We start from the raw sequence: 21403 nt of genomic DNA, 5'->3' as shown, positions 1-21403 counted from the left end.
CACAACCCCTTTTTACAGGAGGGCACATTCACACATCTCACAGATAGAACAACAGAAGAATAACCATGCCCATACCGGGACTCCCAGAAGGCACTTCTTAAAGAACAATTACAGATTGTGTAAAAACAAAACAAAAAAAAAACATGTTTGGACGGCGAATTGTTTCTGTGAAACAATTGGATTTGTAAATTAAATTAATGACTTTAATATCATTACGTGTTATCATTTAAGTACTCTTCAAGAATTTGTAATTTTCATGTACTAATTATTATTTTCTTGTATTACATATTATTTTCATATATTACATGTTATTTTCATATATTTCATTACGTTAGTTTCTTGTTTCCAATTTGTATTGGTTTTGACTTTACTTCATTACCGTCCGCAATATAAACGGTGGGATAATGTTGCCACTCCCTTTAAGTTTTATATTTCCTGTTTTTTTTTTTTTTGCATCTTATTCGAACCTGGCAATCGAGTTTTGATTTTAAACTAAAAAACTGGTTACCAAATTTCAAGCGCTGTTTTCAAATTTTTTTGGCTCATTGAAGTGTTTTGATAATTATTGACTGTTTGGCATTAAGGTCTTTGCTGCAAAAAAATTCCAGGTATTCTAATTTAATTAATTATTATGGTTGTTTTAAGAAAAGAATTTTTACGTTACGTCATTCGTCTCTGATGTATGGATCAATTTCAACCTACTTCATCTATAAATACTTTTATCAGTCTATCATCCATATGTAAATATCCTCATGAAACTTTCTGACTTAAATTATGCAAATATAAACTGATTCCACAACAAAAGAAGAGTTCCGAGTCATAATATACTTTTCCGTTCGTATTCTTAAGCGATGTCATCGTTGCATGTTTGAGAATTACTTTTTACATTGATAATGTATTTCTTTCATTAGGAAAGAAATAACATAGGGGTAAAAGTTTACAATTGGGTGCCCCTTGATTTTTTGGCGGTTTATTTTACTCGAAGATCGGCGCTAAGGGGATTTTCGGTCGGTAACTCAACAGTAACGTCAATGAAAACAAAATATTATGGAAACCAGAAGTAGTGCTTCATCGCTGAAATTTGTCGCCAATCGAAGGTGCATCCAAATCTACATTAGAACCTAACATAGTTACGATAAACACATAGACATACTATGTATTATGAGTATTGCTTCTAACTGACTTCTACAATACATTAATAGCATTAAAGGAAGTTGAAATAATTTATCAGTAAATACATTCTTCTAAATTTATTTTGCACCTGACTTTATTTGATATTATTTTTTGATTGGAAATGTCAAACTGAAGAATTTAGGAATTACAATGTCAAAATTTAATCATAAGCTGGAAAGTCATTGTCATGAGCTCTGTATGGGTAGTTAAATATTAGAGTTTTAATAATAGTTTTTCAGCATTTAAGAATTAGTTTGAAATAAGGGGACTGAGTTAAATAATTATTGAGTTTTATGTGCTCAAACACATATATAGAAATATTGATAGTATTATTATTAATAAATAATGTTGATATTATTTGAATTGTTTAAAATTTTTATCACTTGTATATAAAAAAATTAGTATACGTGTTAACTTTAAAATAGTATTAAATTCTTTTGTTAAGGAAAAAATAATAATAATAATAATTCTGAACCATAACTTGTTAAAAAGAAGACAGGAATTCTATAAAATACAGTCTAAAAAGTTATTATTATTTTTAAAAAAAACTATGAAAAAATACATATATTTAAAAAAAAAATACCAACATTATCATATCTTCAATTTTTTTCAAAGGTTATGTAATTTTTTAATCATATTTTAGCAATATACTTTTATTTAAAACCTTTTAGTTACTGGTTTTTTTTTTTTTTTTTTTTAGCATTTTAGTTAAGTAACATCCAAGTATTCATAAAGTGTACTTTCATTTTCTGATGTACCATTTTATGATTGCATTGCAGTAAAATATATTATCCCCCCCCCTTTTCTTTTCAGTATTCTAAAGAATCAAAATCATGTTTCAGAGAAGAAAAATGAAGAGAGAAAAAGTCAATTTAGAAAAGCTGATAGGTTAAACAGAATATTATGAATTTTTATTAAGGTTGGTAAGTATAGTTAACATAAAAGTTATCTTTTTTTTTTTTTTTAATTTCTAATTTTATATTTGCATTGAAAATCAAAGCTGAACATTTGTTTGGAAGGAAGCATAACTGTAAAAAAAATGAATCTTTTTCTTGGGAAGGAAAAGATATAAATTTCAAAATGTTTTTGGTAAAGTACCAATTAATCAGAGGGTTTTCTAATTAATTGGTACTGGAAATTTTTTTTGTATTTTATATTATTTGTCTTATATTATTATGCTTTTTATAATATTAATTAAAATTACTTCTTTTATGGCACATTTTGTACTCAAACCTCTAATCATATGGAATTTCATTTTTTATTTATTATTGTTTTTGTTTTTTTTAATTATTATTTTGAAAATGTTTAGAAATTTGATTCTGATATTTGAAATTCCTGTTATATTTTGGCTTATGCTATTACTTCATTGGTTTATTGATATATTAAACAAATAATTTCAATTAAATAATTTGAATGGTATAATTTATTTTTATGTAAAATTGTCGAAATAAATTAATTTCTTATTTTTAAACAATTACTCTAGTTTTTCTAATTTTTTTATGTTCATTTTCTGTGTTCATGATGTTTTGATCTCTTTTTTTTTATGATGATGTTTGATGGAATTACTATAAGGTAACTTACTTTTAAAAAATATGTATGTGAAAAAATTTACAAAATTTAATATTCATTATACTATTATAATTTATCTTAAATTGATGAATATTCATTAATAGTAGATTTTCTTTTCCAATTAGAACTCTAAACAAATTATAAAAGTAGATAATGAAAGAATGTTTTTATATTGGTTGAGAATGAATTTCCTGTTTTGATAGATTTTATATGTGGGTCATTTTCAAAATTCGGTGCCATTTGGAAATTGAAAAGACAAAAATAAAAAATTTTTAAATTTTTTTTAATATTATTAAACAGACATTATTTCTGTATATTACTTGAATATTTTTGATACATTTTTTTCTTTTATATATTTTTAATTGATGTTTTTTTGGTCAGATATGATGAAAATTGTCATGTCTGTTACCGGACATTTTTCTTGTAATTTTTGTATTTCAGTTCAGTGTACAATAATGTAAAGCTATATTTAATATAAGTATAGAGTCATTTTACCCATATAATAAAGACTTTTGAATAAAAAAATATTTCTTATGGTATTTTTATACTTTTGTTTGTCATGTCTGTTACTAATATAGAATTCTTACAAGGATTTTTTTAATATAAAATACTATAAAAAACAATTAATGCAAAATGTCTGTCATTCTTATATATACTAGGCAGAGTCAATTAATATGTAACTCTAATTGTAGCAATATTATGTCAATTTAAACTTTTTAAGGAAAATTTTGAAATGGTAACAGACATGACACCAAGTAACAGACGTGACACTGAGTAACAGACATGACATAAATTCAGGAGCCAAATTTTGATGTAAAGCTTGAAAGGTAGAATTAAGCTAAAATGTGTTTCTCTTTTAGTACATAACTTTTTACTATAAAATAAAAAATAAGAAAACAAATATGTATATATTATTTGAAATTCACAGATACAGAATTGGAACATGTGTACACATTTTATTTTTTAGTATTTTCTTGAGTTACAATGCTATTTATTCAACATCATATTTAGAGAGATCCACATCAAATATTGTAATTGGCAAAAAGAGCATCCAGTTAGATTTGGATTTGGAAGTTTCATTACAATATCCTCTGCTTCAATATTATATTCTTTATCATCCTCTCAAAAAAACTTTGCATGATTCCTGACTTTTTTTAAATACTTAACTGTAAAATTGTTGTCCTGGATGTCGATTATTTCTGAAACGAAATATTTTATCAATCGTTTACCCTCCAATTTTACAAGTACGAAGCTTTCTTCTTGAATATCTTGTTGAAAATTGTTGGATAAAGGAGAAGAAAAAGATTTACAATTATTTTCTGCGTTATTTATTGTCATGGCTGTGCTTTCTTGTTCATTTTCTTTTAATGCAAATACATTAACTATAAAACAGTCACAGACATTTTTCTGTCTGCAGAAACAGCTTAAATCCCTAAAAAACATTGAGTCGTTCCCAAAAGAAAAAATTTGATGTACGCTCATCGTTCCTTTTAAAACCGGAATATCAGATGGAATTATTTTTTTAAACATTTCTACCTCTGTTTCACAGATATAATGAAGCTGAATGTTTGTTTTATTTATTAAAACATTAAACAGAGTTTTTTCATCGGGTATATCTGTCCCCTGTGCAACTATTTTGTCAGCAGCTCTCTTAATGGCTCCCCCTATTCCATCAGCAGCACCCTTGCCGTGACCAGCCTAAAAAAAAGACCATGATCCATACTTATAACCATTATTTGCTATATGCTCATTCAAAAGGAAGAAATTTTTCTTCTGCCGATATTGTGTGGTAGGGCCATCAGAAAAAAAATGGATAATTTCAACTTCGGGGGAAATTCTCTTAAGCTCGTTGAATATTGGCTGAAGGTGAGCCCAAATTGCTGCAGGACCATGGTCGTAACATTCGGAAATTGTGCAGAACGAAATTGGTTCATGCTGGTTTCTTAGATATAAAACGAAAGTATGCAGAGTTGCCTGCTTTCTCGATCCTCCGAAAAGAAATGCCTGCACTTCTGTAGCATGTTTGCACACGTAATTTTCAGAAATAAAGTTTAATAAAGCAAATGATTTGATAACATTGCAAACATTAATCAATTCAGTAAATACAATGTGATAATAAAAAACAAAGAAGATAAGAGAAAAAATGAAAACTGTAACAAATATGCGCTTTTAAAAAGTAAGAACTTACATTTATTCCTTCCCCCATCCACCCTTAAAAAATTCTTCCTAAAACATCAACTAAATTTTAAACAAAACAAACCCAAAAATTGAATCATATTTCAAATCTTGAAACATGTTAAGTCTGTTACCAAAATTGTCATGTCTGTTACTATATAGAGTAACAGACATGACATTTCAAAGTACAAAAATTAAGGAAACTAAATAATTCCATAAAAACATGAAAATAAATTTTAATTAAAATTAAAAATCTAAATTAATCAGTTGAATAAATTAATAAATAAATATATTTTATACAAAATATTAAGGTAACAGACATGACATGCAATAAAAATACTTAACACAAAAAGGCTTCAGCTTCTTCAATCAAACATTCAAGATGGCTGCTTGCACTTCTTTCTTAGAACATGTTTCACTGGTATACAAGTGTTGTCATTTCAAAATTTCAATCTTGTTGCTTAAAATGTTGAAAATATTGTATGGTAACAGACATGACTTAATGTCTGGACAGCTGTATTTAATTGGTAAAAATCATCTATTCTTCTTAAAAGGTTATTAAAACCTTCTTTATAACATAATTACAAGTATATTTCACAATAAAAAAATATGTCAGAATAAAAATTTTAATTTTTGGAAAGTAATGCAGCAAAAAACATTTTGAGTTTTATGATTTGGACAGCTGAATTTTTGTTTCCTCTCAACTTCTTTATTAGAAAAAAAATAAAAAAAATCAGATGAATTATTTTAATTTTATTGTTTCTCCACTGGAAATTGCCTGCTAAAAAGCATGGTAAAAAGAAAAACCATTTAAACTTTATAACATCTTGCAAAAAAAATGTGTTTCACATGGACAACAAATGGTGCCGAATTTTGAAAATGACCCATGTATATTTATTCAATGAAGTTCATAACTAAGCATATTTTTGTTGAATTGTGACTTTTGTATGGAAACTACAATTATATTGAATTTACAAGTATTCTCTGCCATGAGTGTGAGAGAATCTATCTATATATACAGAGAGAGAGGTGATAGTGTATATGTTAGATTGAGCCATTACAATTTCTTATGGATCCCCCCCCCCCCCGTTTGTTCTTGTTTTTCTGCAGACTTTGATTTATGCACTTGTCAATACTCTTTCACAGCATTGGAATACATATTTTCTTCTTAATTCATCATTTTTTAAATGTCTATGTTACTACTTCTGATCAGAATTATCATCCCTTAATAACTTCAGCCATTACAAAAATTATTTTTTGGTGCTTTGACTGTATGCCCAAAAATTTTTGTTGATGCAGTGAAACAGATTCAAAATAATAATGATTATTCAAACACTCATTATTATTTTGAGTTATCAATATTACAATATTTATTTCTTAATTTATTTATGCTTCACCAAATTTTTTGATGAAAAAAATCTATATATGTCACTTTTTTTACATTTTAGCAGAGGTGTTTGTGCTCCGGGGAAACCCCGGAATTCCGGGGATTTTGAACTTCGATACCCGGAAATTCCGGGGATCGTCGTTCAAAAGGAAGTAGGAATAATAATGAATTATTTATTTTGATCTGGGTAATTTTGTTTGCTTTGAAAGCAGAAAACGCAAGGTCAGTGTGTGTGGTGAAAACTTTTCCTTTCTTTCTCCAAAGACAGTGATAATGCGTGAAAAGGGGGAAAAACTTCTTTTTTGTTCTTTCCTTATTGCGAGTTATGACTCATTCCCCCGGTTCTCGGACATTCTCTTCTGGATTCTTTTCGGCAAGTAGGCGCGGCAGAAAAAAAAAGGGAGAGACTTCGTTCGACCAGATGTGCGATCACGTGACCTGGGTTCAAAGGTCTTAATTTTGCAAAAAAAGTAATTCATTGAACTTTTATAATTAGGTCATTCAATACTTCATAATCGTAATTTTTCATTTCTCCCCCCCCCCTTCTCGAAACTCCAAAATGTCGGTAGTAAGTCCGTAAAAGTTTCCGGGGATTTTTTGGGGTCCCACAAACACCCCTGTTTTAGTGTCTTAATTTTTGCCAGTTTTTTTAGGATACTTTTTATTTTAATCCAGAGTATTCTGTGTAAAAAACATTTAAAAAAAAAACTAAATGAATTAAATGAACTAATTGACAGAACATCCAGTTTTATTCATAAATGCAAATTATTTTCTTATATGCTTTGGTAATAAGCAGGCAATCTTTCCTTTAAATTACAATTTTTTATAGAAGAGTTTATTGGGTACATGCTATATTACAAATCAAATTATTTGATCATCATTTAAGTTTTGAAATATTTGTACTAAATTTTTATTTTCCAAAAAGTATGAAATTGGGTATTTTTTTTACATAATTGTTTCCCAATTTACCTGTATTAAATTATAAATGGATGTAAGACAATTCACGATATAACTGATGTAGTGAATATAGTAATTGATAATATTTTGATATGAATGCAATAATATAGCTTACAAGTAATATAAATAAAGCAGTTAGTCACAAAAAAATTTACCTTTACCATTTATTTGTTGAAATGTAATTCATGAAATAGAGTAGAAAAAATAAGGGCCAATAATTTCAAAACATTATATGCTCGAATAGATTACAGCTTGTTTGCTATGGGGGTTTCAAAATAGCTCTAAAATGAAAAGCTTTGGCTTTGTATTAGAAAAGTATGAAAATGATCTGTTATGTTTTTGTTATAATTTTTATTGAATTTTCTGATACAACTATTTGTTTCATAAACATTTCTGTAATTTATTGCTTAAAAAAAATGTTAATTGAAAATTTTGTTATAGAGAAAATATATTTAATATGTTTTTTTCCTTGCTTCAAAAGCTTTTAAGAAATGAGTTTACTTGGAAACTGGGGAAGAATGCACCATTTTGTATAAAGAATATTTCTATATGCAGCATTAATTTATTCTTCTATTATTTCTTACTAAGTACTGAATTTAGTCATGAATGAAAGAAAAAGAGAATTGGTTTCTATTCTTGATATACTGGACAGGGTTCTAAATGTTTTTATTATTTTTAATTATGACTTTTATATCTAACATTTTTCAAAAATCAGGTATATTGAAGTATAATTGGTTGGTTGGAAACCTTCTAGTTGTCAGCAAGCATAGTGCACAATAATTAAGTATTAGAATTATCAGAGGAATGTGCCAAACTATTTTCAAAGATCTTTTTGATAACTTGATTAATCATTTTGGAAGTACATATTAATTTTAGCATTTTGATAACTATACAAATTAGAAGCTGTTTCAATTTCATAGTTGAAAAATAATTATTTAAAATTAGGCAGAGAAATTGGAACATAACATACATTGTTGCAGAGATATTGATTGATATTTTGAATTCGAGTTAAATACTTCCCAAATAATTATAATACATAGCATAGCTAGCATATTTTATTCTAATTGCATGCTGAAACCAATAGAATTTTTTTTAAAAGTCATAAAATGTGAACATAGTGCTGAAATTGGAATAGTTGAACAGAATGAACTTCAATCTAAAAACCAGGCATCATTCCTTAAATATATATATTTCATATTCTTCAAACAAAAATATGATTGATATGCAAGAATATTATCATGACTATAAGAAAAAGATACTACAATTTTTATTAGTTATTATCTTTATATAAACACAGTTTCACTCTCATTTATATCCTCGTTTTTCAAATATTTTTTTGACTCATTGAAGAAAATTCTAATTATCTTCCTTTAATAACATTTAAATGCTTATGCAGCTTTTTGCAAATTAGCATGTTTCTTTTTATTTGACCACATTTTATTGGGAAAATAGGGTTAAAAATGTCCTACCCTCAAAAGTACATGATTTCCATTTAGAATGCTACATTTTTCTCCAAAAGTAAATGTTAGTCAGATATTTGTAGTTATATTTCATAGGCTATGATGGAAAAAATGCATATAAATTTTAAATTTGCATTATATTATTTTATTTGTCTATTTAGTAATAGCACAGATTGATTTGTTTGTGTTGCCAATTTTTGCATCATTACATCTAGTAATTGGGATGCGTTTCCATTTTTTTTACACTAAAAATAAAATTTAATTTTATAAATCTTATCTACTGATGCATTCTATATTCTGCATGTAGCTTTTTTCAATTTTTTTATTAGTTGTCAAATGTGAAAAACATAAAAATTTTATGTTCTTTTACTCTAATTAAAGTTTTCTTTATAATTAAAAAGAATCCTGGTATTATAATTAAATAAAATTTTTAATCAATTTAAAATATTGTCATTTTTTATAATTTTATATGCAAGGTATTGAAGCCGATTTTCTAGGTAAAGTCTCATAATTAAAAGTTTTATTATTTCAATGTGTCAAAATTTGCTATTTAAAACTACTTATATAGAAAAGCAGCATCCCAGAGTTTCATAGAATCTAGTTTATAGACCAATGATGTTGGGTGCCCATTCTAGTCTTCAATAGTTAATTTTTAAATCATAATATCCATGTAGTTTCAATAAGAAAAGTGCTATAAATGACACAAATACTTGTATAACTGTGCTTTCTATCATAAATTTTGGATTCTAAAATTTCATGCTTCCCTACTCCCGTTAGTGATATTTAATTATAGAAGTTACTTTTTGTACATTTAATATTTTAAATTTAAGTGGTTATAATATTCTACTATAGCATATAACTAAGTTATAAAACTTTGAATATCACCATTTTAGAGTAGTCATCAATCAGCTCAAGACAATGGAGTCCATTGATCAGACGATGCAAGTATTGAAATGTTAAAATTGCTCAAGAGCGTAACAAATATTACCTAGGAGCCATATAGAAATAAAGATTTTGTAATTTTTAAAAAGAAATTATTATTTATTGACCAAATAATATACAACTAACATAAAACAGAATACTTTCTGATGTTTAGCAAATTTGTCCTCCTGTAATTATATATCAATCTCTAAAGGCTTAGAAATTGGAATTTGTTTTTTGTAGAAATCCAGTTTTTTTTTTTTTTTTTTTTTTTTTTTTTTTTGTGCTATTGTTTCACAAAAATTTATATTTGTAATTTTTTGATTAGATCTGTTTCTCTTAATTTGATTTTTATATATCTCATTCATAATTTAAATTATAATAATTTATTCTTATGAAAGTTACTGTCTACTATTCTTAGTTATAACTTTGAAATGTATCTGTGCAAATATGGACTTTTGCAATTTCATTATTAAAAAAATGTTATTTTCAAAAATTTACCTTCTGCCCATGAAGAGGCATGTTTTCACATACATCATAAAAGAAGCCAACTACCATTATAAATTTAATTATGTAAGAATATTTTAACAAGTTCAATAAAAATTAATCCCTTAATCATAAAGGTTTATTGTGCAGCACTAGTTGCTGTTTTTAAATCGTAGACTAATCAGCTAATTCTATGGAATTAATGCTCGATAAAATTCTAGTTGAAATATTTTATGTAACTTGGTCAATTAATCGCTACTTTAGCAAGATAATTGTTAGCTTCAAATTTTGATAGTCATATAATCGATATTATAATAAAAGTTTTATGCCATTCTGTTCATTGTATTCTGTTTCTCTCAAATTTTCTGTTAGCTTTCGTAAAATTTTAACTTTTAGTTGAGGGTAAGTGATTAAACTTGAATTAATGCAAAAACTTTAAGTACAGAAAACAAAATCGCTCAAAATTGAATTCTTGTATGCATTACAGAATATTTTTTATAATGTATGCTCTGTTTCGAAGAAAATTCAACAAAAATTTATGATTCATAATAAAATTCAATTTTTAGTTTTACTTTGAAAAGAATTTGAACAACATAAATAATGATATTTTATTTTGTTTTAGTTAATAAATATATTTCTGAAAAGTATGTATTTTATACCTTATTTACAATATTATACAGTTTTATGCATTATGTTATTTTTGTTCCTAAAGAATTATATTCACTCAAATATTCCTGATACTTATATTTTTTAAGGAAAAAAATAATAATAACAAAATGTTTCTATCTTCTGTGATCAAATCTAATCAAATTGTGTAATTTTTAATATAAATATTTTACAACAATCAACTTATAGCTTAAATCTAATCAGCTCTGGGATAATTGGTGAATGGTGCATCTTTTCTGAAATGAACAATTAAGTGATCTAAAATCATATTATAAAATAAATTTTTATAATATGATAAAATATATACTATATTATAAAATAAAATTTTATAATATAGTTATATTCAGATTATCATAATTCACTTTTTATTTATTTATTTATTTAGTCGTGTGACTATTTTTAAGCCAAATTTTGTGCAGTAGCTTCTGAGGGTAAAGACCCCTGAACACCCGAGGGCAGAAATCTGACTTCTAGCTCAAATGAAGATGACTTCATTAGTTTATTTTCATTTTTTATGATATGACCACTTTACCCCATCCCCTGGGGTAAAGTGGTCATAAAACTATGCTTTTTAAAAAATGTTATAAAATAAATTTATTTCCAACAGATAGTCCTGAAATCCTGTGAATGTGCTCTTGAATTATGTAATGTAAAATAACATCCAAAATATTAAGATATATTTCATAAATTCTTATTGTTTATATTCTGTGAAAGTTAAAAATATCTGTTTTTATGACCACTTTACCCCACCTGACCCTATTCAAAACGAAAATAAGGAGAAAAAGCGCACGTGAGAGAGAGAAGGGATGAAATAGAATTAGAAAAATTAAGATTATCCCAATTTGAAAAAGGATTAGAGCTTGCGAAGGCAAAGAAGGGCTTGACTGACATATCCCAGGTTTCTGAAATAAAAGAATAGTTCCCTAACCGATAACTTAGAATGTCTAATTCGAAGTGTTAAAGTTTTGACAGTTCCTGTTAAATCCGAATTTTTTTTTTTTTTTTTTCCTATTCTTTGGAAAAGGCATTTGAAAATAATTCTGTACCTAATGAATTAAAAGCCGAGATTATGTTAAATATTTTAGGAGAAAAAGTAAATAATTTACTTATTTATGTTGATCAAGAGGACTTGGGCGATTATGAAAAAATAAAAGCATTAATATTAAAGGAATTTCAGTCCACACCCCAAGAATGCCTTACTTTTAAAAGAGCTCAAAAACAACCATCAGAAAATTACGTTCAATTTGCTTGTCGTTTGTGTGCTTCCTTCGACTATTACTAATGATTATCAATGTTTTGAAGTATAAAATTGTAATAAATATTCTTCATTACTTAGATTTCACATATGCATTGGGAGAAACTTGGATGATGGTGGAATTTTGAAGTGTTCACGGGCAACTAAAAGGACTGTTAGTTCACCATATCATTCCAAAGCAAAGAAACGAAATGATAAATATTTGAAGAAGAGATTATTCCAAAATTTGCAAATCTGGTTAACACTGTATGACATACCTGTAATGGAATCCGTCACCAAGAAATAGGAGTGAATTATTTATCCAGTAGACATTTTGGAAATTTGTTGTTTTTCAATTTGCTTTTTGTACATATGTAAATATTTCTAAAGTTGTACTAAATATTTTTTTTTATTTGCACTTATAGAGAGAAGAATATTTTCTGCATCTTTCAGAAATCTAATACCACAAAATAAAACAACAAAAGAATAATTTTTATCGAGATTTAATGCTTAAATATCTAAGATTTTTTGCTTAGGGCTGGCATTTCCATGAACATTTAAAAGGCTTATCTTTGATTAATATGAGAGACAATTTTCATTGCAGTTTATAAGTAATAAGGGTATTAATTTTTATGAGGCTTTAATTTTTCTCTTCCAATCTGACTGCCTGTTTGTGATTAATGCAGAGTTTCTTTGAACGAATTATTTAAAAAAATAATTTTATTATTCATATAATGGAGAAATCATTCACATGCGAGTTATGTAATCAAGTGTTTTCTAAGAACAGTAACTTAAAAAGGCATTTACAAATCCATACGCATGATAAACCATTTGCATGTCACATATGCAATAAAACATTTCCTCGGAAGAGCTCCTTAAAAATACATTTATGGCTGCACACGGAAGAGAAACCTTTTGTATGTGATGTATGTAATAAAGCATTTTCTCTACTCACCTATTTAAAGAAACATTTACTGACACATGCGAAACAGAAACCGCTTGAATGTGATGTTTATAATAAAGTTTTTGCTACTAAATCAAATGTAAAATCACATTTACAGACGCAGACAAGCGAGAAACTGTTTGCATGTGATTTTTGTCATAAAACATTCTTTGACATTTCAAGGCTAAGAAAACATTTACGGATACATACAAAAGAGAGACCATATGTATGTGATATATGTTTAAAAGCATATTCTGGGCGTTCAAATTTAAAAAGACATTTACAGACACATGCGAGCAGGAAACCATTTGCATGTGATGTATGTAATAAAGCATTTTGTCAGAAGTACACCTTAAAAATGCATTTATGGTCGCACACAGAAGAGAAACGTTTTGCATGCGATTTTTGTAATAAAACATTTTATCAACTAACCTATTTAAAGACACATTTACGAACGCATACTGGAGAGAAACCATTTGTATGTGATGTGTGTCAAAATGCATTTTCTAGAAAGTCGAATTTAAAGACACATTTACTTTCACATACCAAAGAGAAACCATTTGAATGTGATGCTTGCAATAAAGTTTTTGCAACAAAAGAAAATTTAAAATTACATTTACGGACACATACAGAGGAGAAGCCGTTTGCATGTGACATATGTAATAAAGCATTTCGTGACAAATCAAATCTTAGAAGACATTTACAGGTTCATACGAACGAGAAACCATATTCATGTGATGTATGTTCTAAAGCATATACTGAGCCCTCAAATTTAAAAAGGCACTTACGGACGCATTCGAACGAGAAACCATTTTCATGTGAACTTTGTAATATAACCTTTACTCAAAAAAAGAATTTAATGGCACATGTTAGGAGGATACATTAGAAAGAGAAACTATTTGCTGTTTAGCTTTTACTTGACAAGATGATTTAAAGAGACATTTCCATATGCATAGGAGAAGGAACTATATTCATGTTCCGTTTGCAATAGAGGTGTTCTCTTAAACGTAGAATTTATATTTACAGATATTATAAAAAAGAAACGTATTAAAAATTCGTATAATGAAGTTTCTTCTCGGAGATCAAATTTAAGAGCACATGTCTGGTCACATATGGAATAGAAAATGCGTGTATTTGACTCTTGTGGGGAACATCCATCTCATTTAGTGTCAAGAAACATATCTTATCGAGAATGATTAATACATGGTGTTTAATGAAATGTTTTCATAGCAAAAGCATTTCAGTCATCTTACTGACAGTTACTAAAACAGTGTACCTGTGACATATGTAGCTTATTTACATATCATGTTCAAAATGCATTTGAATTTAAATTATTATTTTATCCTTAAGTTTCTGTGTGTTATTTGAGATATGTAACAGTTTTCATCATTTTACTGCATAAAATCGACCATCAATAATCTGCCATTAAATAATATCTCTTTAAGTGATAAAATACATTGCAAGATGTCTATTTAAAAAAAAAGTAAAATCTTTAACGGCTGAGTTACACATATGAAATGTGCTCTCAAACACTTGGTGTCTGGAAAAAATTCTATATTTGAAAATTTTTACAAAATGCGGATTGGAATCGCATGCCCTTTTATTAATTAATACTTAACCACTAAATAGGCCATGTTACGAGGAGAGGGAAAAAAAAATCAGTTTTAATTTCATTTATATATTATTCCTGTAGTTTTCTTTATTGAATATTGCATCTCATTACATCAGTCATCTGCTATTCATGCATTGACAGAAAATAGTTTTTGAAATATAAATTTTAAGGTGTAAATATTATGTATTGTATTATAGATCTGTCATTTTGATATTCAGTGTTGTTTTGGCTTAAACATTTAGCATTTACATGCAAAATTTGAATGCTGAATTTTTATTTTAGTAAATATTTTTAAACTTTACCTAATTTTTCCTTATGGTGAATGTCTTATAAATGAATATTACAAAGGAAATACTTTTGGCCGTTAAAGGTTAAAATAAATGAATGTTCTATGTGATTAAATATATTAAATAATTTTTTTTTGTGGTATATATCTCTATTTTTGATACTTCAATATTGGTATGTGTCAGCTTTTATTGTAATCCAACTAATTATTAATAAATAATATCCTTTATATTGTACAAATTCATGAATAACAGATCTTTAATTTCTGCATGGTAAGTGTTTTTTTATTCTTTATTAATGTAAAATGAATTTTTTATGAGTTTTAAGATCTTTATATTTATTATAGATGGCATTTGAACCTATTAAAACTATTTTGCCTTTTTTAAAATTTTATTCAGACATGGTGATATTATGATGTTTTTATATCTTCTTTTGAGCTCACTGGCTGTTCCAAAAATTCATTAAAAACTTTAAGGGTTAGACCAGTATACAAAACAAGTCATTTTTATAATGGAGCAGGAAGTGGGGGATTCTTACATCATATTTTAATAATGAATTAAATGAAAAAAAAAAGACTTTACGCTATAAAATGTTCACCACAAATTTAATAGAATACTAATGTTTAATAACCCAGCATACAGATTCTTAATGTTTGCAATGTTTAAATGTTTTTGTAGAATTTCCCATCTTTTTGTAGGTGCAGGAAATGCATAAGCATTGCAATATCTCAAAAAAGAATTACAATATATATTGTTGGAAGTAGCCTCACAAATTAATACATTAAAATAATTTGAATAAATGAGGAAGGCAGATGAATTACTTGAGAGTTTAGAGCAATTATTTTAGATTGTACACTTTTATATTTCGAGTTCATGTTGCTGCCTTTGTCGTGTACCTGTCCTCTATAATTGATATTATCTAAATCAAGCTCACTTAATCTTTTCAATAGAGTTTTTGTTAGTCCTTCTTCGGTTACTTCAAAAACCCTATAAATGATTCATTTATAGTTAATCTTTTTCTTCAACTCCTGATACTTCCTTATGGGAAGTATCAGGAGTACAATCAATTTGGATACAATAATATGTTGCTACTTTTATATCATCCTTAATTTTGTTCAAGACTTCATTTCCTAAAGCAGGAATAATTTGTTCTTATTCTATGTAAGGATGCACAAATAAATGTTTCGAATTTTTTTATTCTGTTTATATGATATATTAACACAGAATCGTATTTACTTTATAACTCGATTAATTAAAAAGATTTCCATTATTAAGGTTTTCTATTATTTCATGGGTTCCTCCAAGTAGAAGATTATTGCAGGCTCAAAAAAGAATCACATTTGCAATTCTTGAAATAGTAATTTAAGTCGTTTTTTTTTTCTCTCTCTCTTTATTTATAGTAATTTGATTTGTTTTTATCAACAGCCGAACGTAATTTTAATAGTTTTGTAATTCTTTCCTAATAATAAACGAATTAAAGTGACAAATAGAACTCTCATGACCTTGAAGTACATTTATCAGCTATTATTATAGCCACCTATAAATCGTGTAAATAATTCGTTTGCTTTTTTTTTTTTTTTTTTTTTTTTTTTTTGAAAAAATATAACAAAAACAATCTTGCATTTTTGAATACATTAATCAGCTGCGAAGTTAGGTTTCACTATTTGACATTTTTTCTTAAAGTAGTACGATGATCTTTGCATTGTTCATAAAATTTCTTTTAGGTTTGCGAACAATCCGGTTATAAGATAAAACATTCTAAACTTATTAGTTACAATGCTTGGCAACATACTTGCATCACTTACATTATTTTATAAACATACGGTTATTTTGTGATTTTCACGGTTTCAACCAGTTTTTACATTTCCATTACAAGATTGCGTAGTTTGTGCTGAACTTTCTTCTTCGATTGAATCTTAAATTGTAACTTCTGAAGTCGAAGCAATTTCGTTGCCAAAATTACTTCGTAGTACAAGAAAATAGATTTACTTGTGACTTATTGAAATTTAGCTTCTCTCTGTCTCTCTCTTTTTTTTTTTTCTTTTTTTTTGACACGCATAGGACACTAATAATTTGCTTGCCATGGACATGATTAGATATAACAATATTAAACATTTTATTGTATGAATTTTTAAGAAACTATCTGCAATCTAACCTAGTAGGTGAGGTAAATAACTGTAAATATACTTACCTTAGGTTTATAGTATGTTTCTTCAGATATGTAATGTACTGTAGAGATATATAATAGACTGCAATATATCTGTAAACTTCATATATTTCAGACCCGACGATTTTCCCTGTTAAATTTCTTCCTCTCATCTTTTCATTCGGGGATTTTTGTTCAGAATATTATTTTAGTTCTTGATCATACTGGGGCCCCCTCAATTCTGGGCCCTGGTGCGTAACATTCGCTGCACCTGCCAGATGGCCAGCCCTAAATATAATATCAATTGCAGATTGAAACTGTGCATCCTAATGCTTGCCAAGGATGCTTCTAGAGTGTTCAAAAATGTGCTGGTCTTGTGAGCATGCAGAACTTTGCACCCAATGCGTTAAAATCTCAACAAGTCGTCACTCCGTTTAAGTTATCGCTTTCCTTTGATTCCGACAAGGTGCCATACACAATATTGTAAAATAGCCCTTGTTTACCTGTCATTGAAAAAATTTAAAAAAATCATCATCAAAAAGTGCAGCGTTAATGGTATTAATGCGTTTGCCCATATTGATAACGAAATTGTAATCTGTTCACAAGTGACGGCAAAATTTCATGTTCATTTCTTCTTATTTTAAATTTCTATGCAGATAAATAATTCAAATATCATTTGTTTTAATTCCTCGTTATTGTTACAAACCTGTAATGTTGCTTCCCATCACGAATAGTTTCATCGTAAGAAAGACCGTTTTACAGTGAGCCCTGTGGGTGCCACAGCAGTGATCTCAGAGCTTGGCGATCATTTGGTGACGGAATTGGCGATAAAATAGATATTACTGGAAACTTTTGAGAATTTTAACAGTTGAGCCTATAGAAATCGAGATACTCCTGATTGGTCCAGAAACTTCTCGGCCAACCTTCCGGGAACTATGAAAGGCTTTTAAGAATATACTTTTTTTTTTAAACTTTTTAGTTACTGTGCTTTTTTAGCATTTTTGTTGTTAAGCAACATCCAAGTATTTATAAATTGTTACTTTCATTTTCTGATGTACCACTTTATGATTGTATTGCAGTAAAATATATTATTTTTGCCCCCCCCCCACTTTTCTTTTCAGTATTCTAATGAATCAAAATCATATTTCAGAGAAGTAAAATTAAGAGAGAAAAAGTCAAATTAGAAAAGCCAAAAATTGACAGAATATTATTAATTTTCATTAAGGTTGGTAAATATAGTTAAAATCAAAGTTTTTTTTTTCTAATTTATATATTTGCATTGAAAATCAAAGCTGAACATTTGTTTGAAAGGAAACATAGCTGTAAAAAAAATTAATATTTTTCTTCGGGAGGAAAAGATGTAAATTTCAAAATGTTTTTGATAAAGTACCAATTAATCAGAAGATTTTCTAATTCTGTATCTGACTGGAGATTTTTTAAAAATTTTATATTATTTGTCATATTATTAAGCTTTTTTGATATCAATTTTACATTAGATTTGGAAAAAATTTGAATTAAATGCCACATTTTGAAAGTAAAAATTTATGGAGAAAACATAAGATTTTGTTTTTTAGAAGAATCTTCTGAAAATTCTACTTCCCAACCTCTTCTATATAGATTAGGATCTTCGATTTGGTCGGGCAAAAAGCAAGAATTTTTTCATCTGATCATTTTTTTTTTTTTTTTCCTGTGCTGTGTGATGTCCTCATACAACAACAGAAGTTGAGTGAGAGAAAAAGTTATAAATTTTTCAATTGTACAGTGTATTTTCAGTACTGTTTATTATCTTTCAAAAATAAATTGTACACTATATTCTGTTAAGAATCTTTCCAGAATCTATGGATGCAAATGGAATGAAAAGATATTTTAAAAATTTCATTATTTTTCAATACAGAATTATGAAATGATTTACTTAAAAAAAAAAAAGAACTCTTGAAGTTTAGACATTTTTTTATGGAATATTTCCATAGTTTCACTGGTAATAATGTCTATACCAACAAATATTTTTTAGATGAATAATAATTATGTTAGTGAAACTATTCAGTAACATGAAAGTGCCAAAGCTTCTGTTAATTAATAAAATTACAGTATTGTGTTCATAGAATTATATCAATTATTTCACGAGTCCTAGAAAAAATGTAAAGTTCAAGGAAATAAATTTACAATTAAACATTAATAAATGAGAATAAAGAATAAGTAATATTTTTTTAATCTCCTATTTTTTAAAATTTATATTATTTATTTGATATCTTTTAATCAACGTTTTCATTAATTGTTAATATAAATTCGTACAAAACCTTTTTCTTTATATTTTTCAATAATCAATTTATTTTCATTATTCATTCAAATTGCATGAAAAGAAAGCATTAAAATTATTAGTAAAATGTGCATGAGAAATGTCTCTCCTTCGCCACCTAGGCCGATAGTTTTAGAAACAGAAGCGAAAAACATTTCAAAAGTAAAATTCCGTCTAATTGTCGGTACTGCATAGTGATACATCCATCACAAATGCATGTATCAGTACGCCGTAAAAAATACGTTACTGCGCATACCGCTCACGCAGAGCTTACCACAGAGAACCGTGCGGTGATTAGCAGTAGTTAGATTTGGCGATACAAAAGATAAATAAATTGGCGAGTAGCGTTAACCGGAGGACGCATTGGGGGATTAAGCCAGGTTCCAATTAGTGCCTATAGACGACGCTAGTAGTCTGCAGCCGTCTATAGAAGCTAACAAGAACTATCCCAATTCCAAGACTAGCTGTAACAGTGGTTATAAGATTTGGCAAATAAGCATATTTGTGGCGAATTATGCCAATCTTTTTCATTTCCTATTCCGCGATTTTGTTTTTCATTTCATTCCGCTAAAACTTTGAATCATCCAACTGCTTCGTTTCTTTTACTCTTTCTGAAACTTCACTCGTTTCTTTTACACTCTTTCAGACATTCATCTGATATTTCTTTTTATTTTAAATTGAATTTGATATAAATAAATTTTTTATTATTATTAAAATGTATTTATTTATTAAGAATTTTTTAAGTCATTCGCTAAAAATTATTATTTATTAAATAACTTATTAAAAATATAAATGTATTTATTTTATTATTGTATAGTTATTTTTCATTTGAAAGAAAACGTTTCCAACAGTTAAAAATAATAGAAATATTTTGATGCAAAATTTGAGTAAATAAATGTTTTTATGTTATTGCGATTCGAAATAACATTTGGCTGCAAGGACTCTCCATATAATATATATATTGTTACGAAGTCATAAAAACGTATCCCTGACATGCCGACCTTGGCGACAAAAGTTGGTGATTTGGCGGCCTTGGCGAAAAATTTTGGTGACATTGGCGACGAAAGGAATCTTCTAGAAGACTCCAGATAGTCCCAACATTATATCACCGAGACCAGTTTCTCCTTGAAACTTGGAGAAAGTTCTGGGACTTTCCCAAGATTACGCCACTTCCTGTAAATGACATCATTTCCTGTGGGAAGACTATAAAAAAAAGCAAGCACTCGAGACCGGGAGATTTTGGAGAGGATTAGATAGCAAGCAAGCACGCTGCTGAACTAATGATTAGCGATTAAATGTGTTGCGATTGATTAGCGGTATTTGTAGAAGAAAAATTTTGTAACATTTGGTGTCAGAAGTGGGATTAGTTGGATTTTCCTGTGTATGCCTTGGACCAGAGGAATGGATGAAAAATTCACAGAGCTACTTGCCATGATGGCAGAGATAAAAGCTGGACAGGATGTAATGAGGAAAGACAAAAAGGAATTGAAGGATCAGATTCAGACGCATGTCGAGAGTCAAGTCAAGGGAATTAAGGATCACGTTAATAATTGCGTAGAGAAGATAGAAGAAGACGTCCAGAGTGTCGAGAGGAAGATTGGAGTAGTGAAGTACGAGGCTCGAAGCAGTTCAGGAGAGGATCGGCAATCTCGAGAAGAGACTTAGTGAACTCGAGGACAGACCAAACAAATTCCTACGAAATTCAGAATTCCCGTATACTAGACCGACAATCAAACCATTGACATTTGATGGACAGACATCATGGACTGTTTTTAAAACCCAATTTGATGTTGTCAGTTCTACAAACGGATGGACAGATGTTGTAAAAGCCAGCCAACTTGTAGCATCTCTCCGAGGATCAGCGGCGGAGGTTCTTCAAGGAATTCCATCTGAAAAGCTGACGGACCTAATGACAATTGAAGAAGCCTTGGAATAAAGATTTGGGGACAGCCATCTAACCCAATTTTAGAGAACAGAGCTGAAGACAAGACGACAAGAGGCAGGAGAAAACCTTCAAGTTTTGGCCGCGGATGTGCAACGATTAATGAGCCTGGAATACGCCGTATGCCCTCGGAATGTTCGGGAAAGCCTAGC

At 28.3% G+C, this 21403-nt stretch overlaps 1 protein-coding gene across 4 annotated transcripts; it reads left to right on the top strand.

The window, feature by feature from the left end:
* The first annotated feature begins 469 nt into the window (after window positions 1–469).
* Window positions 470–14798, top strand: LOC129988618 (zinc finger protein 271-like). Of its 4 annotated transcripts, none has more exons than XM_056096882.1 (3): window positions 470–608; window positions 1987–2096; window positions 12131–14798. In XM_056096882.1, exon 3 carries the CDS (start codon window positions 12763–12765, stop codon window positions 13855–13857), a length of 1095 nt encoding a protein of 364 aa, XP_055952857.1. In that variant the 5' UTR covers window positions 470–608; window positions 1987–2096; window positions 12131–12762; the 3' UTR covers window positions 13858–14798. The 4 variants fall into 4 exon arrangements, with proteins under 4 accessions (XP_055952857.1, XP_055952858.1, XP_055952859.1 ...); XM_056096883.1 differs by having other exon boundaries at window positions 480–608; window positions 1987–2092; XM_056096884.1 differs by lacking the exon at window positions 470–608 and adding an exon at window positions 918–1097.
* The last annotated feature ends 6605 nt before the right edge of the window (window positions 14799–21403 follow it).

This window comes from Argiope bruennichi, chromosome 10, assembly GCF_947563725.1.
Source record: "Argiope bruennichi chromosome 10, qqArgBrue1.1, whole genome shotgun sequence".
Lineage (NCBI taxonomy): Eukaryota > Metazoa > Arthropoda > Arachnida > Araneae > Araneidae > Argiope > Argiope bruennichi.
The sequence above is the reverse complement of the archived record's forward strand: the minus strand, read 5'-3'. Positions and strand labels throughout refer to the sequence as shown.